Genomic DNA, 24,360 nt, shown 5'->3' on the forward strand with positions numbered 1-24,360 from the left:
TGAACCTAACAGCCTTGGCACAGGCGCGGAGGGGAGGGAGCGCGGCGGTGGAGGGAGGGGTGGGGGCGGCCCCGGCGCGGTCACGTGGGGCGGGGCGGGGCTTGGCGGGCCTCCCTTTTGTTTTGGCGGGCGCGTGCGCAGACGGCCGCACACGTGGTCCGCCGGGCCCGCCCCCGCCCCCGCCCCCGCCCCCGCCCCCGCCCCCGGCCCGGGCCCCTGCCCCGGCGGCCGCGCCTCCGCGGGGTGCGGTCGCGCCGGGCCGGCTTGGGGGGCGCCCTGCCGCGGAGCCGTCGGTGCCGCTCTGGGCCCTTGTTTTCTTTTATCTTATCCTTTATTTTCGGGCGACGTTGATTTGGATTTTAGGACTAGATGGGGGTAGAGAGGCGTGGTGCGTCCGTGGGTGTTCGGAAGGGGGGACGGACGTTGCTGGAAAATTTTGAGGTCGCGGGAAACGGCGGCGGGGGGGCTCTCGTGTCTGGTCCTCGGAGAAAGGAAGGGGCTGACTGTGCACCGAGAGGGAAGTCCCGGGTGTGGGGCGGGTTCCCTGCCCGCCCGGCCCCGCGGATCCACTCCACCCTTTACCGCGGATCAGCTGGGAGGCTCGGCGCAGGGGTGGGGGCGGGGGGGTGGAGAAGGTTGTTTTTTTTTTTGTTTTTTTTTTTTTTTTTTGACTGAGGGAAGCACATTCCTTTTTTTTTTTTTTTTTGATTTCCCCAAAGTTTTTATAGTCAGCTGCTGAGATTTCAGACGGTGACTTCTTTCGCCCTACCCAGTTGGCTTTGACTTGGTGCCGAGGCGGGTTCTGCTGGGAATGTGTCTTAAGAAAGTACAGGATGGGGTCAGTTTTGTGAGCAGCCGAGCCAGGGAGCTGTTTGCCAGCCCCGCAGCCGGGACTGGCAGGGTCTCCGACGAGGTGGAAGCGGCTCTCAAAATGATGCGGTGTTGGGGAGAAACGCGGTGTTCTGGAACGTGGGTCGCTTGGGAAGGAGGTTTTCTAGCCTTGAGCGGTGCCTGCCGCCCGCGGTTCTCGACCGGCCGCTTCCTTTGGGCAAGTCCCAACCCCTCTTTTCTCAATGTTTGTTTCGTCTTGTAAAATAGTTTCACAATAGGGTCCCCGCTTTGGGATTGTTAGGGAGGATTAAGATAACCTCGCGTCGGGAAAAGCGGTTTACGATCTCTCCCGGAACTACCGAAATTGAGAAGTGAAACGGTTTTATAGCAAAAGTCAGGTTTTTGCTTTTTTTTGTTTTGTTTTGTTTTGTTTTTAAACCCAGCCTCCTGGAAGAGTATAAACTGAATGAATCATGAACTAGGATGTATTTGAATATCTTTTTTTTTTTTTTTTTTTGTATTTGAATATCTTAAAAAATCTGTTCTAGTAACTGTTACCTTCGATTTTCCCACCTACTTACTTACTCAGGTCAGTGCCAGGGTTGCCATCATGTAGGTCTTCAGAGTTTTAATCCAGAGAGATGGTCATTGCTTCTCTCACCCAGTCCTTCTAGAGTAAGTTCTTAGACGAGATCCTTCTTACTCCAGAGGCCGCCTAGCCCATTTATTTTTTGCATTTGTCTTTTGCGTGTCTATCACATGTGCCTTTCCGAATAACAATTGCTTGTTTTGTTAAATGATCTTTAAAAAAAAAAAATCATTTGGAAAATAAAGAGCGTTAACAAGAAAAATAGTTTGTATTCCTAAATATTTTCTTATGCGTGTTTGTGGATTTTTCCTCCAAGTGAGTTCATGCGGTAATATTTTCATTTAACTCTACCTTCTAAACGTTCTCGAGTCATCGGTCCTTGAAAAATAATTTTTGGCTGTTAACAACTATATCCTGTAACCATCATATCTAAAACTTTTCTTATTGGCAGATGTTTGGGATGTGTCTGATGTTTTGCCGACCTGTAAACTTCAGAGAATGGCCATTGAAATCTCCCTCCCCCCCCCTTAGATTTGTAAAAGAAATTACTAGGTCAGAATCTGGGGTCGTGTGTGTGTTTAAGGCTCTTGACCATCACCAAACTACCTTCCAGAATGTTGTGTCAATTTATACTCCTCTAGTGTATGAGCCAGCCTCACGTTACATCTTTGTTCATCATCTGGTGTTAGTATTGACACAAAAAAACCCTTGCTTTAATTTGCATTAATTTTTTCCCCACTATGTTGTATATCTATTTTATTTTTTTTTATCGTAAGGTGCTTGAAGGAGGAGAATATATTTTGTAGTTGATATGCTGCAAATCACAAAGTGGCAATGAATACTTGCCATTTGGCTTGTTAATATTTACCTTTTTGACCTCTGGAAGATCAGGAAATGATGTCTTGCTTTTTGTCTTACTCAGTTTACCCCCTACGTTTCTACCTTTATTGTTTGATTCATTACTTTGAGTACTTCTCTCTTCAGGTAGGGGCTTCATTGATCTCACAGTTGTCTACTAAGAGGTCCAGTGACTTCTCATTGTTCAACTACTGCATTATCCCAAGAGCTCCGTCCAGTTTTTATGCCATTTGCTATGATAAACTATTTCATTTCGTTTATTCACTTTTCTATCTTGTATGGAATTCATTTACAGATTTCACTTCCATCATTGTGTTTCATGTGTAGCCTTTTCTGTGTTTTTTTTTTTAAGCCTACTGTCTAAAGTTCCTTTGTTTGATTATTCACATTGTTCTTGATAGTCCACCTATTACTGCCTGTAACATCTTTTACTGCCTTTAACCTACCACAAAACCGTATGTCATCTGTAATTCTTATTTTCATCTATTCAGTTATTTTCCTCGCATATCCTTTTGCATTAGTCTATACAGTATTAGATTGTAAAGGAGGCAGAAAGCTGTCTCCTTCAGGTTTAGGATTGTGTTTAGGATTGTTTACCAGTTAGGCTTCTCAAGTTATAAACTGCAAAGTGAGGCTGCTTGCAACAGAAGTGACAGGCCGTAGGGAATTAGCAACCAGTTTACTGAATTTAAAGCATATTATCTTATACCTCTATCCTAAAAGTCCTGACTGCATTACGGGACTATAATAGAATACTGTACATAAGGATGACCCTGCATCATCGGTACAGTCTTACATTACTTTCTGTATGTTCAATTTCAAAAGGCAAGGAAAGTATATCATTTCCACAAGATTTCTATTTGTATTTCCTTTTAAATGATGTCTTAAGAGAGATTTCTGTGAACTGGGCTCCTTATTGCATGTAGGATAAATAAACAACCAGCAAATGTTAATAAAAATAGTAATATTGTATTTGCCTGTGGACAGTGAATAATGAAAATCTGAAGACTATTAATAATGAAAGTCTTTAATACTTGATAATATGTTTAGGTTTTTAGAAGCGCGTTTTATTTCTATATCGATGTGACAGTTCTAAGTATTGCAGAATTGGGAGAATATGCATTCATTTATAATATTGAGGTTTTGTTGATTTTTGTAATGAACTTTGTATTGTCTATTTTCAGTCCTATAAGACCCAAGAATTTTCAAGCATGTTTTTTTCAAAGTAATTAAAAAAATTTTTTATGTGGTAGTAGGTCATTAATTGGTGTTTAACGACATGAAATTAAATTGGAGCAAATGTAAATTTCTGGATCCAAGAGATGCACAAACAACTCTTCATTTATATTCCTATGAGTCATGGACTCACAACTGAATAGTAATAATTCTGCTTGAAGTATGATCTGTTTGATGTATTATTTGGCCACCCAAGTGACTTTATCTTTAATTAAATTCCTTTAGTCTTCAAAGAGAATTCCTTTTTAGGGATAGTTTTCAAAGTGGAAGAAGTTCTTGCTATAAACATTACTGAGTACAAAGTACTGAGCCAACTGTACCCGGGTCATGCCAATTACTACAGTGTTTTCTGCTGTAAATTGAGAATGCCCATATTTATCATAGTGAAATCTTGAAAACGTAAGTGTATTTTGCACTTATGCCTTCCATTAATTCTTATATCTTTGAAGAGTAAAATTATAGCAGTGTAAACTCTCATTACTTCTATTGTTTTTCTTGGACTTTTCCTTTGTGAGTTGCAAATTAAAAATTCTGAGTCTTATAGTAATGTTTGAAAAACCTCACACTTTGCTAAGAGAATTTGTCTTTTTTTTTTTTTTTTCCTATTTTTCCTCTGGTATTCTAATGGATCAGCTGTCTGGAACACATTTAAGTTGTATCTGTGGGAATAACTTAATATTTGTTCCCACTCAAGTCTTCTCCCCTCTCTCAAAATGCTGTTGGTAGTTTTTACTGTATTTAAACTTAAAGGATGAATCTGCCTTATTGGTGATGCTGTAATTCCTAGTTCATATTATTACATTTAAGAGAATTGGGATTATCCAGATTTCTGTTGAAAAATTAATGTTCAGGGAGGATTTGACTAGGATATTTTCCATGGACTATATGGAATATATGTACACATGCTAGAATATAAATCATAGTTAAAATCTGGAGCACTATTTTAGGCTGTGGAAAAACAGATTTGGGCTTTAATTTTTAATGTTCATTTTCAGAAGGAAGGGTGGTTCTTATCTAAATCATTAATAATGGAAATATTTTGTAGAAATCAGGGCAAAACTTTTTACCTACGGTAATATAACAAATTTTTTCCTTATTTACAATGAATGTGTTATTAGATTATAGACCAAATTAGAATTTATGATGTAGACTTTTTACTGAACTAATATGATTTTATGTATAATAATGAAATTTAATATGGCCAAAAAGATAAGGCAAAAAGTTTTGATTCTTTGTAGTTTGTAAATGTTTATTATTTAAAGGCATTAACTTTGGCTTGCCTGGCTGCAGTTTTCTCTCTGGATGGTATTTTTTTGTGATTCTTCTAAGAAAAAAGGATATGTAGTGAGATTTTGACTATTCACTGTAGGGTTATTTATTTGGTGGATTATCTGTAAAAGATTCATAATGGGTTAGTTTTTGGTTTTGTTTTTTGCCACCTTCAAAATTTCTGGGCTGTGGATGTGCTAAGGAATTTATTTATTTATTTATTTAAACTGGAAAGTAAGTTGAAAACTTTGTTGTAAAAACAAGTGAAATTCATGCTCAGGAAATACAGTTGATTTTTGGATTATCAAGAACATTTACTTCTTAAAAAAAAAAAAAAGAACATTTACTTCTTAACAGATAATCAGGATAATCGGACTAGTTTCTTTCTTTGAAAGGACACTGATATGGTTGGTTTCTTGGCTTGCAGGTCTTGTTAGCTTAATATTTTTTGTATTTGTGATCAAAAGGAGTTTAGTTTTTCTCAGTTTTATCCATTATAAGTTTTTCAGAGTCCTATATATTAAACTCTTAGAAGAGGGACCTGTTTGCCGGAGTATCTTAGGTATATGTGAAATAAATGGTGCCTGGAATAAATATAGTATTTTAGCGACTAGAATGAAATTTCTTAGATTTAGCTAAGATTCAAATACTTTTTATCACCACTCAATTATGTGCATGATTAGAAACTGAATAATTGGAAACCAGAATAATTAGAAACTGAATATTCATGAGAAGATCAAGATGTTTTTTTGAAAGCTCTTTGAGGATTTATCTTTTCCATATTTTTGAATCCTCTGAAATATTATAGGTGCCTAAAAATACTAAACAATGTATTTGGCTAAGAACTTTGGGGACTGAAATATTTTAGTTAATGGTTGATTCCTGTTTACTTAGGGGGCTATATACTTTATACTTTGTACTGTCCAGCACAGTAGTCCTTAACATATGTGACTTTGGAGCTCTTAATATGTGGTTAGTTCAAATTAAGTTTATGCTAAATGTAAGAACACACTGGATTTTGTGACTTACCACATATACAAAACGTAAACTCATTAAAATATTTTTATTTTGATTACAGATTGAAATAATAATAAATTTCTATTGGACAGCAATGTTCTATACCAATATTTCCTAACCATAAGACTCCTTTCGTAACAAAATATCTCATGAACCTCCTTCCTTGAGGTTAATGACCTTGAGGTCAACTAAAGTATAGTTGACCCTTGAACAATGTGGGTGTTAGCTGTGCTGACCCCCCCCCATGCTGTTGAAAGTCTCTGTATAATATTTGACTCCCCCAAAACTTAGCTACTGATAATCAACTGTTCGCTGGTAGCCTTATCTGTAACATAAACAGCTGATTAACACATATTTAATATGTATATTATATACTCTATTCTTAAAATAGGCTAGAGGAAAGAATGTTTATATTAAGTAAGTCGTAAGAGAAAATGCATTTATAGTACTGTACTTATTAAAAAAAAATCCACATATGAGTGGACCTACATAGTTCAAACTCCTGTTCTTTAAGGGTCAACTGTAATTTTATTATTTTTGATGCTATTTATTGAAGAAATATTTGTTAAGGGCCTGCTTGATATTACCAAACAATATTCTAAGTTATAGCACTGAGTGAAAACAGTGCCTTCATATGGCTTTTATTTTAATTTGAAAAATCTGTGATAAATGATTTTTAGTAAAAATTTTTAGATGAACTATTTGTTGTAAGTATGCTATTATTGTATATAACTTATGTAATACATTTTTAATACAGTGCTTCATTTATCTAGTGATGTATGCAATTTAATTTACTTTTGTCATTTTGTGTTCTCTAAACTTTCTGGATCTGTGGTTTGATATCTGACATTAATTTGGAGAAATTCTTAGTTGTCACTGCTTCAAATATTTCTTCTTTTTTGTGGTCAGCTTCTGGTATTCCCATTACGCATAAACATATTTTGTAGTTGTTCCATAGTTCTCAGATACTCTATTCTGGCTTTGTTGTTTGTTTTTGCTTTCTCCTTTTTGCTTTTCACTTGTGGAACTTTCTGTTCACATATCTTCAAGCTCAGAGGTTCTTTTCTTAGCCACGTTCAGTCTGCTAATGAGTCCATCAAAGGCATTCTCATTTTTCTTGTCCTGTTATTGATTTTTAGCTAATTCTTTTTTGATTCTTTATTAGAACTTCCATCTCTTTGCTTATGTTATGTATCTTCTTTTTTTTTTTTTTTTTTTATAAGACTTCCGGTTACTCCGGTAGCCTCACCAGCACTCGGTACTTTTTTTTTAATATTTTATTTATTTATTCAAGAGAGAGAGAGAGAGAGGGAGGCAGAGACACAGGCAGAGGGAGAAGCAGGCTCCATGCACCGGGAGACCGATGTGGGATTCGATCCCGGGTCTCCAGGATCGCGCCCTGGGCCAAAGGCAGGCGCCAAACCGCTGCGCCACCCAGGGATCCCCCTGTTATGTATCTTCTTAACGTGTTGTATACTTTTTCTATTTGGGAAATTTGCCTCAGCAAATTAATTATACTTGTTCTTATAAATTACAGTTTCATGATTCCAGCATTCCTGCCATATCTGAAACAGGTTTTGATGCTTGCTTTGTCTCTTCAAACTATGTTTATACCTTTTAGTATGCCTTGTAATTTCTCGTTAAAAAATGGGACATGCTGTACTGGGTAAAAGGAACTCCAGTAAATAGGCCTTTAGTAAGATGTTGGGGAAGCTTGCTTGCTTGCCTTTTTAATTTAATTTAATTTGATTTGATTTATTTTAATTTAATTGTATGTATGTATGTATGTGTATGTTTATGTATGTGTGTATCTATTTATTTACTTATTTATTTTAGAGAGAGTATGAGCCAGGGGAAAGGAAGAGGGAGATATCCCAAGCAGATTCCTGGCTAATTGTGGAGCCTTATGTGAGGCTTAATTCACAGCCCTGAGATCATGAGATCGTGATGCTTAACTGACTGAGCCACCCAGGTTCCCTTTTGGGGAAGCATTCTGTAGTCTGATGGTTAGGTCTTTTAGGAAGCCTGTGCCGCTGGCCTGTAAACTGCACAAATGCTTCTTAGTTTTTTTCCCCCTCTTAGGGAGGACAGAGTATCTGGAGGCAGGGAGGGTTGGGTATTTAATTCATTTTTAACTAAGAAAAAACAAGGCTTTTTAACACTTTGTTTAGAAAGTAATATATCCTGTGTTACTTTGTTATCCTTGTTTTGTTTGGCTTCATTGTAGCATTTGATAGAGATGCCCCTGTTTTCTTCATGTACTTTTAAATACTTAGAGATCTCAATACCATACACTCTGGAATTCCCTTCTCCTCACTGACTAGACTTTTAGTGCTTTTCTTCCTTCTTTACCTCCCCCCAAATGTGAAGGAACCCCAGAGCTTGATCCTGGGCCCCTTCTCTTCTTTGCCTATAATCTTTCCCTAGGTAAATTCTTTCTAGTCCTTTGGCTTTAAATACTATTTTTGACCAGTGACTCCCAAAAATGGTATCTCTGACTGAATTCTTGCTTAAACTCTAGACTTACCGGATTGCTTCCATTTGATGGCTAATAGGTAACTCAGTATATCCTAAACAGAACTTTTAATTTTTCTCCCTCTACCTTCTGTCTCTTCAAGTCTGCTGCATTTCAGAAAATAGCATCACTGACCAATCCTCAACCCAAAAAATCTAAGAGTCATAGTTAATTGCTTTCCTTACTTTAGGCCCCATAAAATCCTGGCTGTCAGAAGTTTCGTCAGTTCTGCCTTGAAATGTATCTTAGATTCACCCATTTTCATTTCTACTACTACCTTACTAGTTCTAGGTCGCTGGTGTACCATCTCTTGTTTAGATAACTTCAAGTAGCTTTTTAATTGGTCTCTCTGCTTTTGTACTTGGAAGCTATTTCCATTCTTTCTTCCATGTAAACCTTTTCTTTATAGAACAGCTAGAGTAATTTTTCAAAAATAAAAATGTAAATTAGATCACGTTACTACCTTATCCAAATATCTTCAGTGGTTTTCCTTTGACTTACATAAAATGGCTCTGCAAACCATTTGCCTCTCTGACCTTATTTCTTTTTACTTAATGTCTCTTTGGCTCATTATGTTCTAAATATATTTGTTATTTTTGTTCCACAAACACATCAAAATTATTCCTGCTTTAAAGCATTTTATTAGTTGTCTTTTTTCCTTGGATGGCTCTTACCCCCCAAATTTGGTTGCTTTGCTATTGTCATTTCAGATCTGAGAGCAGTTTCATCAACACCAAGGTCTTCATTCATCTACAAATCTACATTAATTTCTGTCCCAATGTTGGCATGCTGTATCACTGTTTAATTTTTTATGAAAACATGGAACCCTTATTTACTTGGTATTTTTTTATGTGTCTTCTTATTCTGTATCTACCATTTATTAGAACATAAGCTCTGTGAGAATAGAAACCTTATTTTTCATGTTCACTGTCCTCTTTCTAGTAACTAGGATAGTATTTGTCACATTTGCTCAATAAATATATATTTACTGAATTGTTGAATGTTTGGTTTTATATCAAATATATATTAAGTGGCGGTTAAAAATCTAGCTCCTACCAATAATAGACAAAACAATTTGGACTCCGGTTTGGCCATTTCTTCATTTTCTGTTTTTGAAAAGTCAATTCGTCTATTTCTTTTTTTAAACTTGTTTATTTCTGTAATTTTTGGCAAGTTTTCATTTTGTTTTGTTTTTAAAAGATGAAATAGGTTTTCAGCTGCCATTCACAAGCACTTCTCTATAAATAACATATTGTGGTATGGTTAGTCTTTATACTGAAATGAAAACCAGATGACTTTACTTGTAGCTAGATATTCTTACTGTCTTGTTTTTAGAATTGGCTTCTGAAATACTGGAGACACCTTTAAGTGCTATAAAATAATTGTGATCATGTGGCATACAGCTTAAAGAACTAATGGAACTAATTTTTCTAATTTGAGAAAAATTTTTTATATTTAGTATTTGTAAGTCTTTATAATTTTTTAGGCCATTTTTTTTTCCTTAGGGGGAAAAGAAACCCATCAACTCTGTACAAGTATAACAAACTTTAGAAATAGATATGATTCCAAAATAGTTGCAAGGAAATTGCAATTTTACAGTCCACATCAACACATCCTATGATATGTACTCCCAAGGGGGGAAAAAAAAAACTACAGTATGCTGAACAATTGACTGCCACCTATAGTCTGAAAATTCAAGAGCGTGGACTTTTGAGGCAAATCAACATTAGTCACCAAAACTTGTTTAGCTCACTATTGAGGTGAATTTGCAGAAATCATTATTTTATGCTCTAAATCAGTACTCCTTATGCATTCTACCTCTAGTCAGTTGTTCATTGTGCATAAAAATAAATAGTGATTGAAAATAATTACAGTTTAAAACTGTAATGGTTGAAACTATTATTTAGAGTTAACCTGATGGTTAATTCATTGTCTTTCAGGAGTATGCACGTTTGATTTCTATTTACTTGAATATATATCTTCTGTATTTATATGTCAAAGACTCCTACTAAATTGTTGTTTTTAAATAGTTTCTTATGTTTATCTTATTATTTACTTTTGAGGAAGTCCAGTTTATCAGTTTTCTTTTATGAATAATGTTTTTCGTGTCCTGTCTAAGAAAATCTTTGTCTAACCTTGTATCATAAACATTGTCTCCTGTGTATTTTTCTAGAAGTTTTATGGTGTTAAGTTTACCTTTTAGGTCTGTGATGTATTCTGATGGATGTGACCATTTTTATATAAGGTATAGCATATGAATATAGATTAAGTTTCAGTTTTTTGCATATAGATGTCTTTTTGTTCCAGAACCATTTGTTTAAAATTAGTCTTTTTACATTGAATTGTCATTACATCTTTGTCAAAAATCACTCGACTGTTAGGGTGTTGGTTTGTTTTGGAGCTCTCTATTTTTTCTGTTGATTTTGTGTTCATTCTTTTGCCAATGCCACATTTATTTTTCACTAAGTAGTTTGAGTCCTTTTGCTTTGATAGGTAGTTTGAGTCCTCCTGTGTTCTTTTTCTTGTTTTGGTTTCTAGTTCCTTTTTCTGTATAAATTTTTGAATCAGCTTGTTGATATCAGCAAAAAATTCTGCCAAGATTTTGTTTGGGATTATGTTGAATCTATAGATCAGATTTTAAAGAAGAATTAACATTACACTGATATTCAGTAACCCATGAACACAGAATATCACTCCATTTATTTGGGTCTTCCTTGATTTTTTTTCATCCAGTTTTTCATTTTAAAATACAAATCATGTTTGTAACTTGACCTTCTGTCTGCTACCTTAGTAAACTCATTAGATCTAGAAGCTTTTTTTTTTTTTTTAATTCCTTGGGATTTTCTATATAGAAAATAATGTCATCTGTGAATAGACAGTTTTACTTTTTCCTTTCCAATCTGCATGCCTTTTATTTCTTTTTCTCATCTGTTCCACTGGCTAGGACCTCAGTATGATGATGAATAGGAGTGGTGAGAACAGAGATAGCTTGTCTCATTACCAATCATAGCGCAAAGACATTCAATCTTTCATCATTAATTCTAAAATGATCTTTAGGATTTTGTGTAGATGTTCTCACGTTAAGCAGTTTTCTTTCTTTTCCTAATCTAAGGGTTTTTTCCTAGTCATGAGGATATTAGATTCTATCAAATGTTTTTTTTTTCATCTATTAAGATCATATATTTTCTTTTTTAATCTTTTAATATGGTGAATATCACCATAATGATTGATTGATTGAATATTTATTTAAGAGAGAGCAAGTGAGCAAGTGTGAGCGAGGGATAGGAGGGAAGGGAGAGGGAAAGAGAGAGAATCTTAGTGCAGATCTCAGTGTGGGCTCAATCTCAGGACCTTTAGATAAAGACCTGAACTGAAATCAGTACTCAGTCACCTAAGCAACTGAGCCACCCAGGCACTCAATGATTTTATTTTTTAAGTATTGAGCCACAGTTGTGGTTGAGCAGCTGAGTCTTGAGTTTGGCTCAGGTCATGATCTTGAGGACCTGAGATCAGGCCTTGTTTTGGGCTCTCACCCAGTGGGGAGTCTGCTTCAGGATTCTCTTTCCTTCTGCCCCTCCCCCTACTCATTTACTCACTCTCTCTAAAATAAATAAATCTTAAAAAGATACTGAACCAGTATGTACTATTGGAAAACCATATTTGGTTGTGACACATTATTTTTATATTTGCTGTGTTTCTAACATTTATTTTAAAAATAATAATTGGAATAGATGTTACTATTTATTACAACGTAAGTCTTGGAACACATTTCAAAATCATGACTCGCTTGTTTATTAATTCAGTCAATGAATATCTGACAATTATTGTGTACTAGGCATTGTTTTAAGTACTGGCAATTAGAACCTTGACCAAAATATAGTTCTACCCTTAAAATAAATTCCTCACTAGAATGTAAAAAATATCAGATGTGTCAGGAACAATAAGCAGTATAAGAAATGGAGTGTTGGGATCCCTGGGTGGCGCAGCGGTTTGGCGCCTGCCTTTGGCCCAGGGCGTGATCCTGGAGACCTGGGATTGAATCCCACGTCAGGCTCCCAGTGCATGGAGCCTGCTTCTCCCTCTCCCTGTGTCTCTGCCTCTCTCTCTCTGTGTGACTATCATTAAAAAAAAAAAAAAAAAAATGGAGTGTTGATTGGCTGAAGCTATTTTACACATATTAGTCAAGCCAAGACTCTAATGAGGGAATTGTAGAGCAGAAATATGAATGAATTGAAGGAGTCAGCCATCTTATCTGTGGAAAATTGTTCCAGGCTGAGAGAATTGCAAGTACAAAATCCCTGAAGCAAGGACTTCCTGTGTGTTTCAAGAATAGCACAGAGGCCAGTGTTGGTGGAGTGTAGTAATCCATGAAAAAAGATGTAGAATGTGAAGTAATCAGGGACTTGATAATGTAGAACTTTGTAGGCCATGGAAAGGGCAACTTTGGATTTTATTCTAAATATAATGGTAACCACTTATTTATTTACCAGATATTTACTGACCATCTGCTGTATGTCAGATACTTTTTCATGTTGATAGGAAACAAACATACCTTGAAGATAGTGTGTTTTCAGTTCTAGATCACCAAACCAAAGTAAATATTGCAGTAAAGCAAGTCAAGTGAATTTTTTGCTTCCCAGTGCATATAAAAGTTTTGTTTACACTATAATGTGGTCTATTAAGTATGCGATAGCATTATGTCTGAAAAAACAATATATACATGATTTTTGAACAACATGGGTTTTAATCAGGTGGGTCCACTGAAACAGATTTTTTTTCAGTAAATATAGTGTTGTGAATGTATTTCTTTTAGGACTTCTTAACATTTTCTTTTCTCTAGCTTTATTGTAAATATACACGATAAAATACATATAACACATAAAATATGTTACTTGACTGTTTATATTGTTGGTAAGCCTTCTAATAGTTAAGTTTTGGAGTAGTCAAAGTTATACATGATTTCCAACTATATTGGTGGTTGGCACCCCTAATCCCTGCATTGCTGAAAGGTCAACTGTACATACTTTAATTAAAAACTAGTTTGTTGCTAAAAACTGTCATCTGAGCATTCAGTGAGTCGTCATCACTAGTCAAGATCACCATTACAAATACAACAATAATGAAGTTTGAAATATTGTGAGAATTATGAAAATGCGACACAGACATGAAGTGAGCATATCCTGTTGGAAATATGGCATTGATAGGCTTGCTTGTGCGGGGTTGCCACAAACATTCAATTGGTAAAAAATTCACTATAAGCAAAAAGTGATAAAGTGAAGTGCAATAAAATGAGGGATGCCAGTAGTAGTTAACAAAATAGCAAAATAACAAAATCCAAGCCTTCATAGATCCTTAAAAATGTTAGTGTAAGTCTGGTGTATGTAATATGGAGGAACTCAGAAATAGTTGAGTTTAGAATAATCAGGATACATTATAAGTTAAGATCACATATTTAATTTTAAACATGGGGACAAATGTGTCATGTTTAATGATAAAAGTAAACATTAAGTGGGATTTATTCCAGGGATACAAGGTGGTTCAATATTTGCAAATCAATCAACATGATACATTGCATAAAATAAAGTCTATATGAACATAATCTCTTAATTATAGGAGACATATTTTCATGAGTTTCTTTTGGTTGCAATGTAGAAAGACTTTGAGGCTGGGATTTTTATAAGGATACACTAGTGAATATAATATAGGGGAACTTCATGGAAATCCTAGAATTGAAACAATGATAAGGATGGGCTTTCCAGAAGCTAGAACCCAAAAATCTTCATATCCAAGTGTATTAGTTGTCTATTGCTATATAACAAGTTAGACCCCAATTTCATGTCTTTATTTCACAGCTTCTATGGATGAGGAATCTAAGCATGGCTTAGCTGTGTGCTTCTGGCTCAAGATTTCCCATAAGGCTGCAATCAGTGTGTTAGCTGAGGCTTCCATCATCTGAAGCATCTGAAGGCTAGACTGGGGAAGGATCTGCTTCTCAGATTACTCACATAACTTTTGGCAGGCTTAGGTAGTTGCTGTTTGTTTGTTTTTTTGGTAGTTGCTGTTTGTTGGTTAGAGATGTTATTTCTTTGCCATGTGGGTCTTTCCAGCTCATAGCATGGCAGCTAGCATCCGAGAGAGAGAGAAGGTGACAAGATGGAAGCCACAGTCTCTTTGTAACCTAATCTTAGAAGAGATACTCCATCACCTCTTCTGTGTTCTGTTTGCTAGAAGCAAGTCAGCACATCCAGTCCATCCTCAAGAGGAAAGGATTACATAAGGGCAGGAATACCAGGAGATGGGGATTATTAAGATAATTTTAGAAGCTCCGTATCATGCCAAATAAACTCCAGAGATTGTACCAGTTTTTTTTTTTTTTTAAGATTTTATTTATTTATACATGAGCAACACAGAGATCGAGGCAGAGACATAGGCCAAGGGAGAAGCAGGCTCATTGCAGGTAGCCTGATGTGGGACTCAATCCCTGGACCCCGGGATCATGTCCTGAGCCAAAGGCAAACACTTAACTGCTGAGCCACTCAGGCGTCCCGCACCAGTTTGTGTATGTTTTATTCTAGTTATCTACCATAAATGCCCCTAAGCCAGACTAAATCTATATTCTTTTTTCTTTATAGCAACAGTAGTTCTTAACTATTAATCTTTATTTTTTTATGTTTGCCTCTTATTTATAGTTTTGCCTTATATTTAGTTTATCCAGGCCTAAGATGAACTCTGCTGCCTCATATTTTACCTTCTGCCCCTGCTGCTAGCCACTTTGAATATGTCCCTAGCACCTTGTTCAAATTTTTGAGAGAGAAGATGGGGGGGGGGGGAATATAGTATTTTCTGAATATGGCTACCTCATCTGTGATTAACACAGTTTTCCTTCGAGAGCAGTGTAGATATCTACATACTATTCTAGGTGTTTGAGTAGGAGATAATAGAATATTTCTCATAAAATTAGAAAACTTTGAGTTTTACAGACTTTGGGGAGAGAATTATATAGAAATCTCTACAATTTTTTTTTTTTTTGAGATACAGTAAAGTATAAAAAAGGCAAACTTCTCTCTATATATCAAGTAAGTTCTATGCCCATTGTGGGACTTGAACTCATGACCTTGAGATCAAGGGTTGCATGATTTATTGACTAAGCCAGCCAGGCACCCCCAAACATCTATATTTTTACCACATGGAATTGACAACCACTAACATTTGTTCATTTTGCATTCAAGTCTTTTTCCCCCGGGTAATAAAGTTTGTGGTTGAAACCTAACTCCTGTTAAACCACCACTCTTAGTTCTTTTTCATGGAACTTACCTGATGTGCAACTACTATTACAGATTTGGTGGGTATTTTTCTGGTTCATTTTTAATTCTTGTAAACACATAAACACAAACACAGGTACATATATGTAGTTCAATCTTGTGTTTGTATATATTTTTTCCAAATCAATAGAGCTTTTATTGTATCTTTAGAATATTACAAATAAGTTTGAAAAATCATCTGGCATCTTGCTGTTTCTGTAGGTGGACGAGTTAGATCTTATTCATCAGCCTTCTGAACTGTTCTTTTTTCAGAAACATAGAAACCATTTAAAAAGTTTCTGATATCTTTGTTTTTAACCGTTGTGGCTTGCTGAACCAAAGCAGAGAAGTTTGATACAAGTTCAGAGTCACTTTCTTCAAGAATTAACTCATCTTTCTGGGGTTGAGTTATTGAACAAGCAACACCTGGCCTCATCCAAACCCTGAAGATGTATTTTTCACCCAAGAAATTTTCAGTTTCAACCGGACAACCATTCTGTATAACAACATGGATGGGGAAGTGAGCATACACAGACCTCATCTTGTGATAAAGCCTCAATGTAATGCCCTTGATCATGTTATGTACATGACTATGGGTAGTGTGAACAGCTGCCAGTTCTTTTCTGTTTCCCCACCATTTGTATCTTAGAACCTCTTTTTCTTTCCAAGGAGACTGAGTTCTACATTGATGCTCTGGGACCCTTCATAATAACAGTGCATCCCTTCAGAGTGATGTTGATGTTTTCTGGAATGTTGACTGACAGTCCGATTGCTGAGAATGATCTTCATTCTCACAGTAGATGGAGCAAAGAGAGCTTGTGTTTGTATTTTATTGATTTGGTAGCATACTGTATACCTTTTTTTTTTTTTTTTTTAAAGAAAACTGTATATTCTTTTTGAGGTCTGTCCATATTTGTATATATAGATTTAGGTCATTCTTTTTAACTGCTCTATAGTATTCCATCACGTTATCCATTCTCTTATTGTTAGATATCTAGGTTGCTTTGAAAGAATATTTTTGCTGTTAAGACACTGCTCTGTTATGCACCTATAACAAATACATTTTCTACATTTATTGTCAAATTCCTGAATCAACTTACAGTTCAAATAGATGGGAGAAATCTTATTTTTCTGAATTATGATAAGTGATATTTCAACTTAGAACATTTTTTTTCAACTTTTTAATAAAAAAAATTTATTTGAGAGAAAGAGCACGAGTAGGATGGAGGGGCAGAGGGAGAGGGAGAAGCAGACTCCCCAGTGAGCCGGGAGCCCAATATGGGGCTTGATCCCAGGATCCTGAGATCACAACCTGAGCCAAAGGCAGGCAACCAGCTGAGCTACACAGGGACTTTTAAAACATTATTTTCAATTTAGTGATTGGAAAACTGGTCTTTTGCTTTACTAATCCAGAATTCCTTCATTACTAGTGAGATTGAGTATATGTTTAGTGGTCATTTGGATGTCATCTATGATGTGACTCACCAGTTTGCTAATTTGTTCTTTATGTATTCTGGGTACAAATTGTTTCCTATTATATATTGCCAGTATCTTCTCCTAGTCTGTAACTTGCTTTTAACCCTGTGCATTTTTTTTTAACTGCATTGAAACAAACCTTTTTTTTTTTTCCTTTGATCATTCTTGCTAGTCTTTGTAAGGAATTCCCTTTTGGTTTTGTGTTTTCACATAGAAATGAACGGTGTAGAGTTACAGTTAGCACCTGGGGATCTACAGTATGGGAGTATGGACATTTAAATGACTTAACTGACTTGTGTTGAAACAAATCATAGAGTATTGTTCCAGAGTATCTTACAAAACTCATAATTTTTAATGGTATAAAATTTTTTGTGTTTTGTCCTCATAATTTTCAGTGGTGTAGGATTAACTTTTTCAGTGAATCAGACTGTATGGTTTTACACTTTTTGATAAAATACAGTGAAATTTGTTTAATTGTGGGATTAATTTTTAGCAATCATCTGCTATGGTCCCTACTATTTTCCAGGTGGGAGTAACAGCTTTTATAATGATAATTTAGGATTATCTATTTGTGAAAAGGGAAAAAAATTATTGTGCATTGCAGATGAAGCAAGTTTTTATCATTTTTAACAGTTGTGAAATTATACTTTTTTTGCTTGTAGTTCAGTTATTTATGTCTTCTGACATTATTTGGCTTATTTTTATAAGTTAATATTTATACTGTTCTGATTGTGGAATTTAAGTTGAGAAATGGAGGTTTTGAGCAGCTTATATTTTATAAAAATAATTACTTCTTACTTTGGCTGAAAGTACGGGATTGAGTCACATTTTCAAATATAATTCCCAGATTCTAGATTGGAATTTTTTTCTTTTGCTTTTCACAAACATTATCTTAAAAAAATTTTTTTGAGGTACATCCACAAGCATTTGTCTAACACTTATTGTGCTACCTTAACTGGAGTTTTTGGTATTGGGCCCATAGAGCATGAAGAGTAGTTTAGTCTTTGTTGAATTCCTTATAAATTAGGAAAGAACAGAGATATTGTTAAGAGTTGGGAAATAAAGGAATTTAGTTCCATTCACATTTTAATCAGAAGCATTGAAAATGTTGCCCTTGGTAAAAGTGTATGCATAAACCTGTTTTCTAGATATTTGATCATTTATTTTTACATTATTTTAGGTTTCCAGTAATTATCTGCAGGATTCGCCATGACCCCAGCTCTGAGGGAGGCAGCAACAAAGGGTATCTGCTTTTCATCTTTACCAAGTACCATGGAGTCTGACAAGATCCTATGTATGGAAAGTCCAAGAACTGTAGATGAAAAGCTTAAGGGAGACACTTTATCTCAGATGCTGGGATTTCCAACTCCTGAACCTACTCTTAACACTAACTTTGTGAATTTAAAACATTTTGGCTCCTCTCAGTCTTCAAAACATTATCAGACAGTTCTTTTAATGAGTTCTAATTCTACATTAAATAAATACAATGAGAATTACAAACAAAAGAAATTAGGGGAACCCAACTGCAATAAGCTGAAAAACATACTGTGTAATGGCAGCAACATTCAGCTTAGTAAAATCTGTCATTCTCATTCTGAAGAGTTCATCAAAAAGGAACTTCTGTCAGATACCACAAGCCAGTGCATGACAGATGTACAAATTATTTTGGATTCAAATATAACCAAAGACACTAATGTAGATAAGGTACAACTGCAAAACTGCAAATGGTACCAAAAGAATGCACTTTTGGATAAAGTTACTGATGTTGAAATTAAAAAGGGTTTATTGCACTGTGCTCAAAAGAAAATTGGGCCTGGCCACTCAAATGTGCCTATTAGTTTCTCAGCTGCTGAAAAAGAGGAGGAAGTGAATGCTCGTTTACTTCATTGTGTAAGCAAACAGAAAATTTTACTTAGCCAGGCTAGAAGAACTCAGAAACATTTGCAGATGCTTCTGGCAAAGCATGTCGTTAAGCACTATGGTCAACAAATGAAATTTTCTCTGAAACATCAACTCCCCCAAATGAAGACCTTTCATGAACCTACCACAGTTTTGGATAGCAGTTTACCTAAATGCACTGAAATTAAGCCAGAAGTCAACATGTTGACTGCAGAGAATAAATTGTGGAGTGATACAAAAAATGGCTTTTCACGGTGTACAGCTGCAGAAATCCAAAGATTTGCACTGTCTGCTACAGGGCTGTTGTCTCATGTTGAAGAAGGTCTGGATTCTGATGCAACTGATAGCAGCTCTGATGACGATTTGGATGAATATGCCATTAGAAAAAATGTGGCAGTGTAAGTGCAAAATTATTATTAGACCTTTTACTGTTCTGTGTATAGCAGCAATTTTGTCTTGATTTCATGATAAAAGGAAATTTTCTAAAATTTTAATGTCATAATCTTTAAGGTATAAAACTTTGGTGAATTTAAAAAATATTTTGTTAAACTACTGTATGTGAATATATACATACTATTTAAAAATAAGTTATTCAACTGCTCTGTCTGGGAAAAATCCATATAGGGATATTGAAAGTTATTTAGCCAGAAGTAAGCATTTCTCCCATTCTTGAATAGAATAGGCTATAGATAAGGCTAAACATTTTGCTTAAGTGTTTTAGCCAATATGTATAGCCAAGATACAAAAAATTTAGTCTTCACATGGAGAGCCCACCTTGGCTTTAGGAGTTTATCAGTTGAGAGTATATATAAGTTGATCTTTTTTTTTTTTTTTTTAAACTGTAGTAGGTATATACTAATTGAGTTCATATCTTTCAGTTCTGGTCTTTACCAACTTAATCAATTTTTGCTGGATTTTTTAAAAGACTTTATGTATTTATATGAGAGAGAGAGAGACCATGGGAATGAATGAGAGCAGAAGCAGTGGAGCGGGAGAGGTAGAGGGAGAGAAAGGAGAGGGAGAAGCACAGTCCCTGCTGAGCAGGGAGCCTGATGCAGGGCTCCATCCCAGGACCCTGAGATTATGACCTGAGCTGAAGATGCTTAACCCACTGAGCCACCCAGGTGCCCCAATTTTTGCTGGATTATTATAACCAAAACAAAATTATAATGTCAGCTATTAGATAACTATTGAATGCTTATTATGTGCTGGACCTTGGTGATTCAGTTGTGGGCAAAATATTCGCAGTCTCTACTCTCTTTAGAATCTACTTCCAAAAAAACAAAACGAAAAAAAAAAAAAAACAGAGGTTTTATGTATCACACTGTGTTAATACTCCAGAATAACCCTATCTGGTAGAATTTTTCTGAGATGATAGAAATGTTCTATATCTGTGTCATCAAATAGTCTCCTGTGGCTATTGAGCACTTGAGATGTGGCCAGTGTAACTGAGGAACTGAATTTTTAAATTTTATTTAATTTGAATTGAGTTTTTTTTAAGTAGCCAAATAGAACATAATTCTTAATCTAGCTTTCAGGGAATCTGTTAATATCCCTAACTTGATGCAAAATACTGTGTATTGGGAGGAAGAAATCCATCATTTTTATAAAATTGTCAAAGATGAGTGAGAATTATAGAATTAGAGGCTAAACACATTAAGTTTTACTAATAAATACGAGGTCAGTATATCAATTTCTAAGGTAAAAATTAAAATGTAAAACAAAGTGGGTATTCTAGTCTTTGGTGTTCTGTTATTACTATATTTGAAATGTGTTTGAATGTGGGAGCTAGTATTGAGTACATATTTTTTTCTGACTGGCATTGTGATATTTACATATGTTATATTTAATGCTTTCAACAACTATGGGAGATGATTGTTGTTATTCTTATTTCATTTAAGAGAAAATAGTCTTAGCATGGTTAAGTAGCTTGCCACATGGTCAAAAAACCAAATAATTGATGGATCATGGATTCTTGTCTATGTATAGAAGACTTAAGACCAATATTCTTACTATTGGGCTATGCAGCTTTATCAGTGTATCATTCATTGATGCTTACAGCCACAAGAATTATTAAGCATAAAAAATAATTATTAAGCATATGTGTTCTGAAAGAAGTCCAGAAATTTATCAATTTTCATATTTATAATGCTTTTGAAGAAATTCAATTCAATAAAATTTAGTAGGTAAATTTAGTAAATTATTTACTTTTTGTTGATGTTGAGGATAGCTAATGGGCAGGTTTGTCTCTTTTAAGCTAGAAACAAAAATCAGAAAATCATGTCTTCTAGACTATTGACCTTCATTAGGATTTTCTTTCATTTATTTCCTATAGTACTTAATCTGTGTAATTTATCATTAAATCATATTTTGTCCTGTATGATTTGCTAATATCTGTCTTAGTAGCCCAACACCTGGTAAGGGTGGAAACCGCATTTTAAACCTTAAAAAAAAAAAAAAACTTCCTATATCAAGCATTTAATTATTGATTGGTCAAGATATTTTAAGATTTGCATTTACTCCTTGAATTTAGTCAGAGAACACTGATTTTATATGTAAAACATACACAAAAAGGAAGATTCATACTATTAAAAATTTTTTTATACAAAGTGTCAAGCAATATACGTCTCATTTCTTGTCAGCTTCACCAGTTTATTGATGAAAATTGAAGAATGTAGTTTGGAAAAAATGGATTCAGGCTTAGAAAGTTTATTTCTCATTCTTTCCTTTTCCTGTAATCAGTTGGAAGTCTCAGGACACCAGAAGTGCATTTTTAGGAAAATAATGAATCTAAGAAGTTTAATATGAAGATATAAAATATACTTCTAGCCTGTTGCATTATTGACCATTTAACATTGGGATGCCTCAGTTATTAAAGCTCATATCTATATTTCAGATACGCTTCATTCTCAGGTTACAATCACCTGATTGATTCAAATAAGTAAAACAAAATTCATATAGTAGCTCTTTGAATTTTGTAGCTCTTTGAATTTTTTAGTTCACTGAATTATTTGATAATTGTTTAGATTTTTGTGTTCGTTTTTGCTATTTGAACTCAATTTGCATTTCTCGATTTTATGTACCTCTTGCAAAATTGGATATTAACTTTGTTTTGAATATTTTTACTAATGCTAATAGATTTCTTGTGGGGGGATCCCTGGGTGGCGCAGCGGTTTAGCGCCTGCCTTTGGCCCAGGGCGCGATCCTGGAGACCTGGGATCGAATCCCACGTAGGGCTCCCGGTGCGTGGAGCCTGCTTCTCCCTCTGCCTATGTCTCTGCCTCTCTCTCTCTCTCTCTCTCTGTGACTATCATAAATAAATAAAAATTAAAAAAAATTAAAAAGATTTCTTGTGGGAAAGATTATTTTTCAACTTTTTATTAATTTTTATACTTCATGAATTTTGAGAATAACACAACTTTTAAGTATTTGTATCTTTTGATACAAGTATAAAAATGGTTTCTTTTTTTTATTTTTTTATTTATTTATTTTTTAAATTAATTAATTTATTTATGATAGTCACACAGAGAGAGAGAGTGAGAGGCAGAGACACAGGCAGAGGGAGAAGCAGGCTCCATGCACCGGGAGCCCAACATGGGATTTGATCCCGGGTCTCCAGGATCGCGCCCTGGGCCAAAGGCAGGCGCCAAACCGCTGCGCCACCCAGGGATCCCGGTTTCTGTTTTTTTAAACTGGAATTAGTTCTGTTTTAGGTTAAGTTCATTCAATAACTTAATACATTTATTCTGGTAATAAGGGTTTTTTTTTAAGTTCTTTTTAATATTTTTAGGTTTATTTTTGTTCTTTACATTTCTGGAAATTGATTTTTTCAGTTGTAGATGAGTATTTTTAATGAATGAAGTTCAGAAATAAACTTTAAACATTAAATAGGTAAAAATATGCGTTTTGTGGACCTACATTTTTAAGGGAGTGCTAACACAATTTTTATTATCTCTACTGAATATGAATAGACTTCTTAATTATAAGGTCTACAGTGACAAATACCACAGTTGACTTCAACTTAATTTTAAGTAACTTAAGGCAAACTACTTTTTCTGTCATTGTGTACCTACTGCCTAGCATTGTCTACTTTTATTGGTGTTTTTTTTTTCTTTATTTGGTGACTAAATGAATTTTTCTATATTTGAGTATGTAGTTTTGAAGATAAAAAAATTGGGATTGGCAATACGAAATTTCTTTCCATATATGTTTATCTTTTCTTCTTCCATTCTGTAGTTTATTTTTATTTCCCCCACTTTCTTCCTTTGTCTTTAATACGAAACTGGCTACAAGATGTGTCTTACAGTAGAGCCAGCATGAATGAATGAATGAAATACAACAAATATAGACATTTAAAAGTAACTATTTTATTATAATATTTAACATTTGTAACTTAAAAATTGATAAGTACAATATATTTATCTTAAAAATCTTTGGTTATATTATTATAAATGCTTTCAATTGCTTTTATTTTAACCCTGATAAGAAAAACAAATTCCTTCATTCTGGTTAGGAAATTAGCTGTGAAGAAGTATAATTGTTTTAGGAAACTGCAAAACACTCACATTAGCCATTACCATTGTTAAATATATATTTGACTTGCCCCTTTTCTTTTCCCTCCAAAAATGTAGACAATAGATTAATTCATAATACCATTACTAATTATCTTAACCTTTTGGCTGAGAAACTAGTGCATTAGAAAAATATTTTTAAAGCCATTTTCCTTTGGAAAGGAAAATAGGATTTTAGGGTTTTGTAGGTTTGAGATGTGATCCTTATACAATAATTAAGGATAGAACCACTCCCAGTGTTCTGTTGCTTTGGTGAAGTAGCACAGGTTTTGGACCTCCTTGTGTTACATATGACTTGCTCTGTGACTCTGAGCAGAGATTAATGTTATTATTTTTTAAAGATTTTAATTTTTTTAAAAGTAATCTCTGTACCCAATCTGGGGCTTGAACTCACTACTCTCAGATCAGAAGAGTCACATGGTCTTCTGATTGAACAAGCCAAGCAACCTGAAGTTAATGTTATTCTTAACACTTTGAATCAGATTCTTTTTTGATCACTCTTAAAAAGTTCTGGAGATAATTATATGAAATATTAAATATAGTGTCTATACATAATAAGGCACTGATCTGAAAGCTAATGAAGAGTGTCTTATCAAGTGTCTCACTATTGTGAGAAACTGGAGCTTACTTACTCCATGAGAAACTTGGGGAGCCAGTGTAAAATACATGCTTGAGCTAACCCATTTGAGAGGTGAGGAAACTGGTGTATTTGTACATCAGGCCACTAGTTAGTAGGTGAAGGTTGTTCCTGGTTGTGTCAATTCCCTTGCCCTTTTGTTCTGCAACTTGGGTGACAAA

General features: G+C 35.0%; 1 protein-coding gene and 1 pseudogene across 11 annotated transcripts in view; one reads left to right on the top strand and one right to left on the bottom strand.

The window, feature by feature from the left end:
• KANSL1L (KAT8 regulatory NSL complex subunit 1 like) overlaps positions 1-24,360 on the top strand; it is a 130,808-nt gene that overhangs the window by 449 nt on the left and 105,999 nt on the right. For 6 of the 11 annotated variants that reach the window (XR_012024689.1, XM_072812614.1, XM_072812607.1 and 3 more), the window contains exon 2: positions 18,273-19,389. Coding sequence is in view for 10 of the 11 variants with exons in the window: in XM_072812614.1 (XP_072668715.1) it covers positions 18,302-19,389 (1,088 nt within the window). In the remaining variant the exon portion in view is untranslated. Of the gene's footprint in view, positions 1-226; positions 389-690; positions 1,049-1,420; positions 1,507-10,537; positions 10,561-18,272; positions 19,390-24,360 lie in introns of those variants that run through there. The other 5 variants (XM_072812610.1, XM_072812609.1, XM_072812616.1 and 2 more) reach the window with 5 other exon arrangements.
• On the bottom strand, positions 14,678-16,970 carry LOC140625333 (large ribosomal subunit protein uL6 pseudogene; annotated as a pseudogene).

Source organism: Canis lupus, chromosome 36, assembly GCF_048164855.1.
Source record: "Canis lupus baileyi chromosome 36, mCanLup2.hap1, whole genome shotgun sequence".
Classification (NCBI taxonomy): domain Eukaryota; kingdom Metazoa; phylum Chordata; class Mammalia; order Carnivora; family Canidae; genus Canis; species Canis lupus.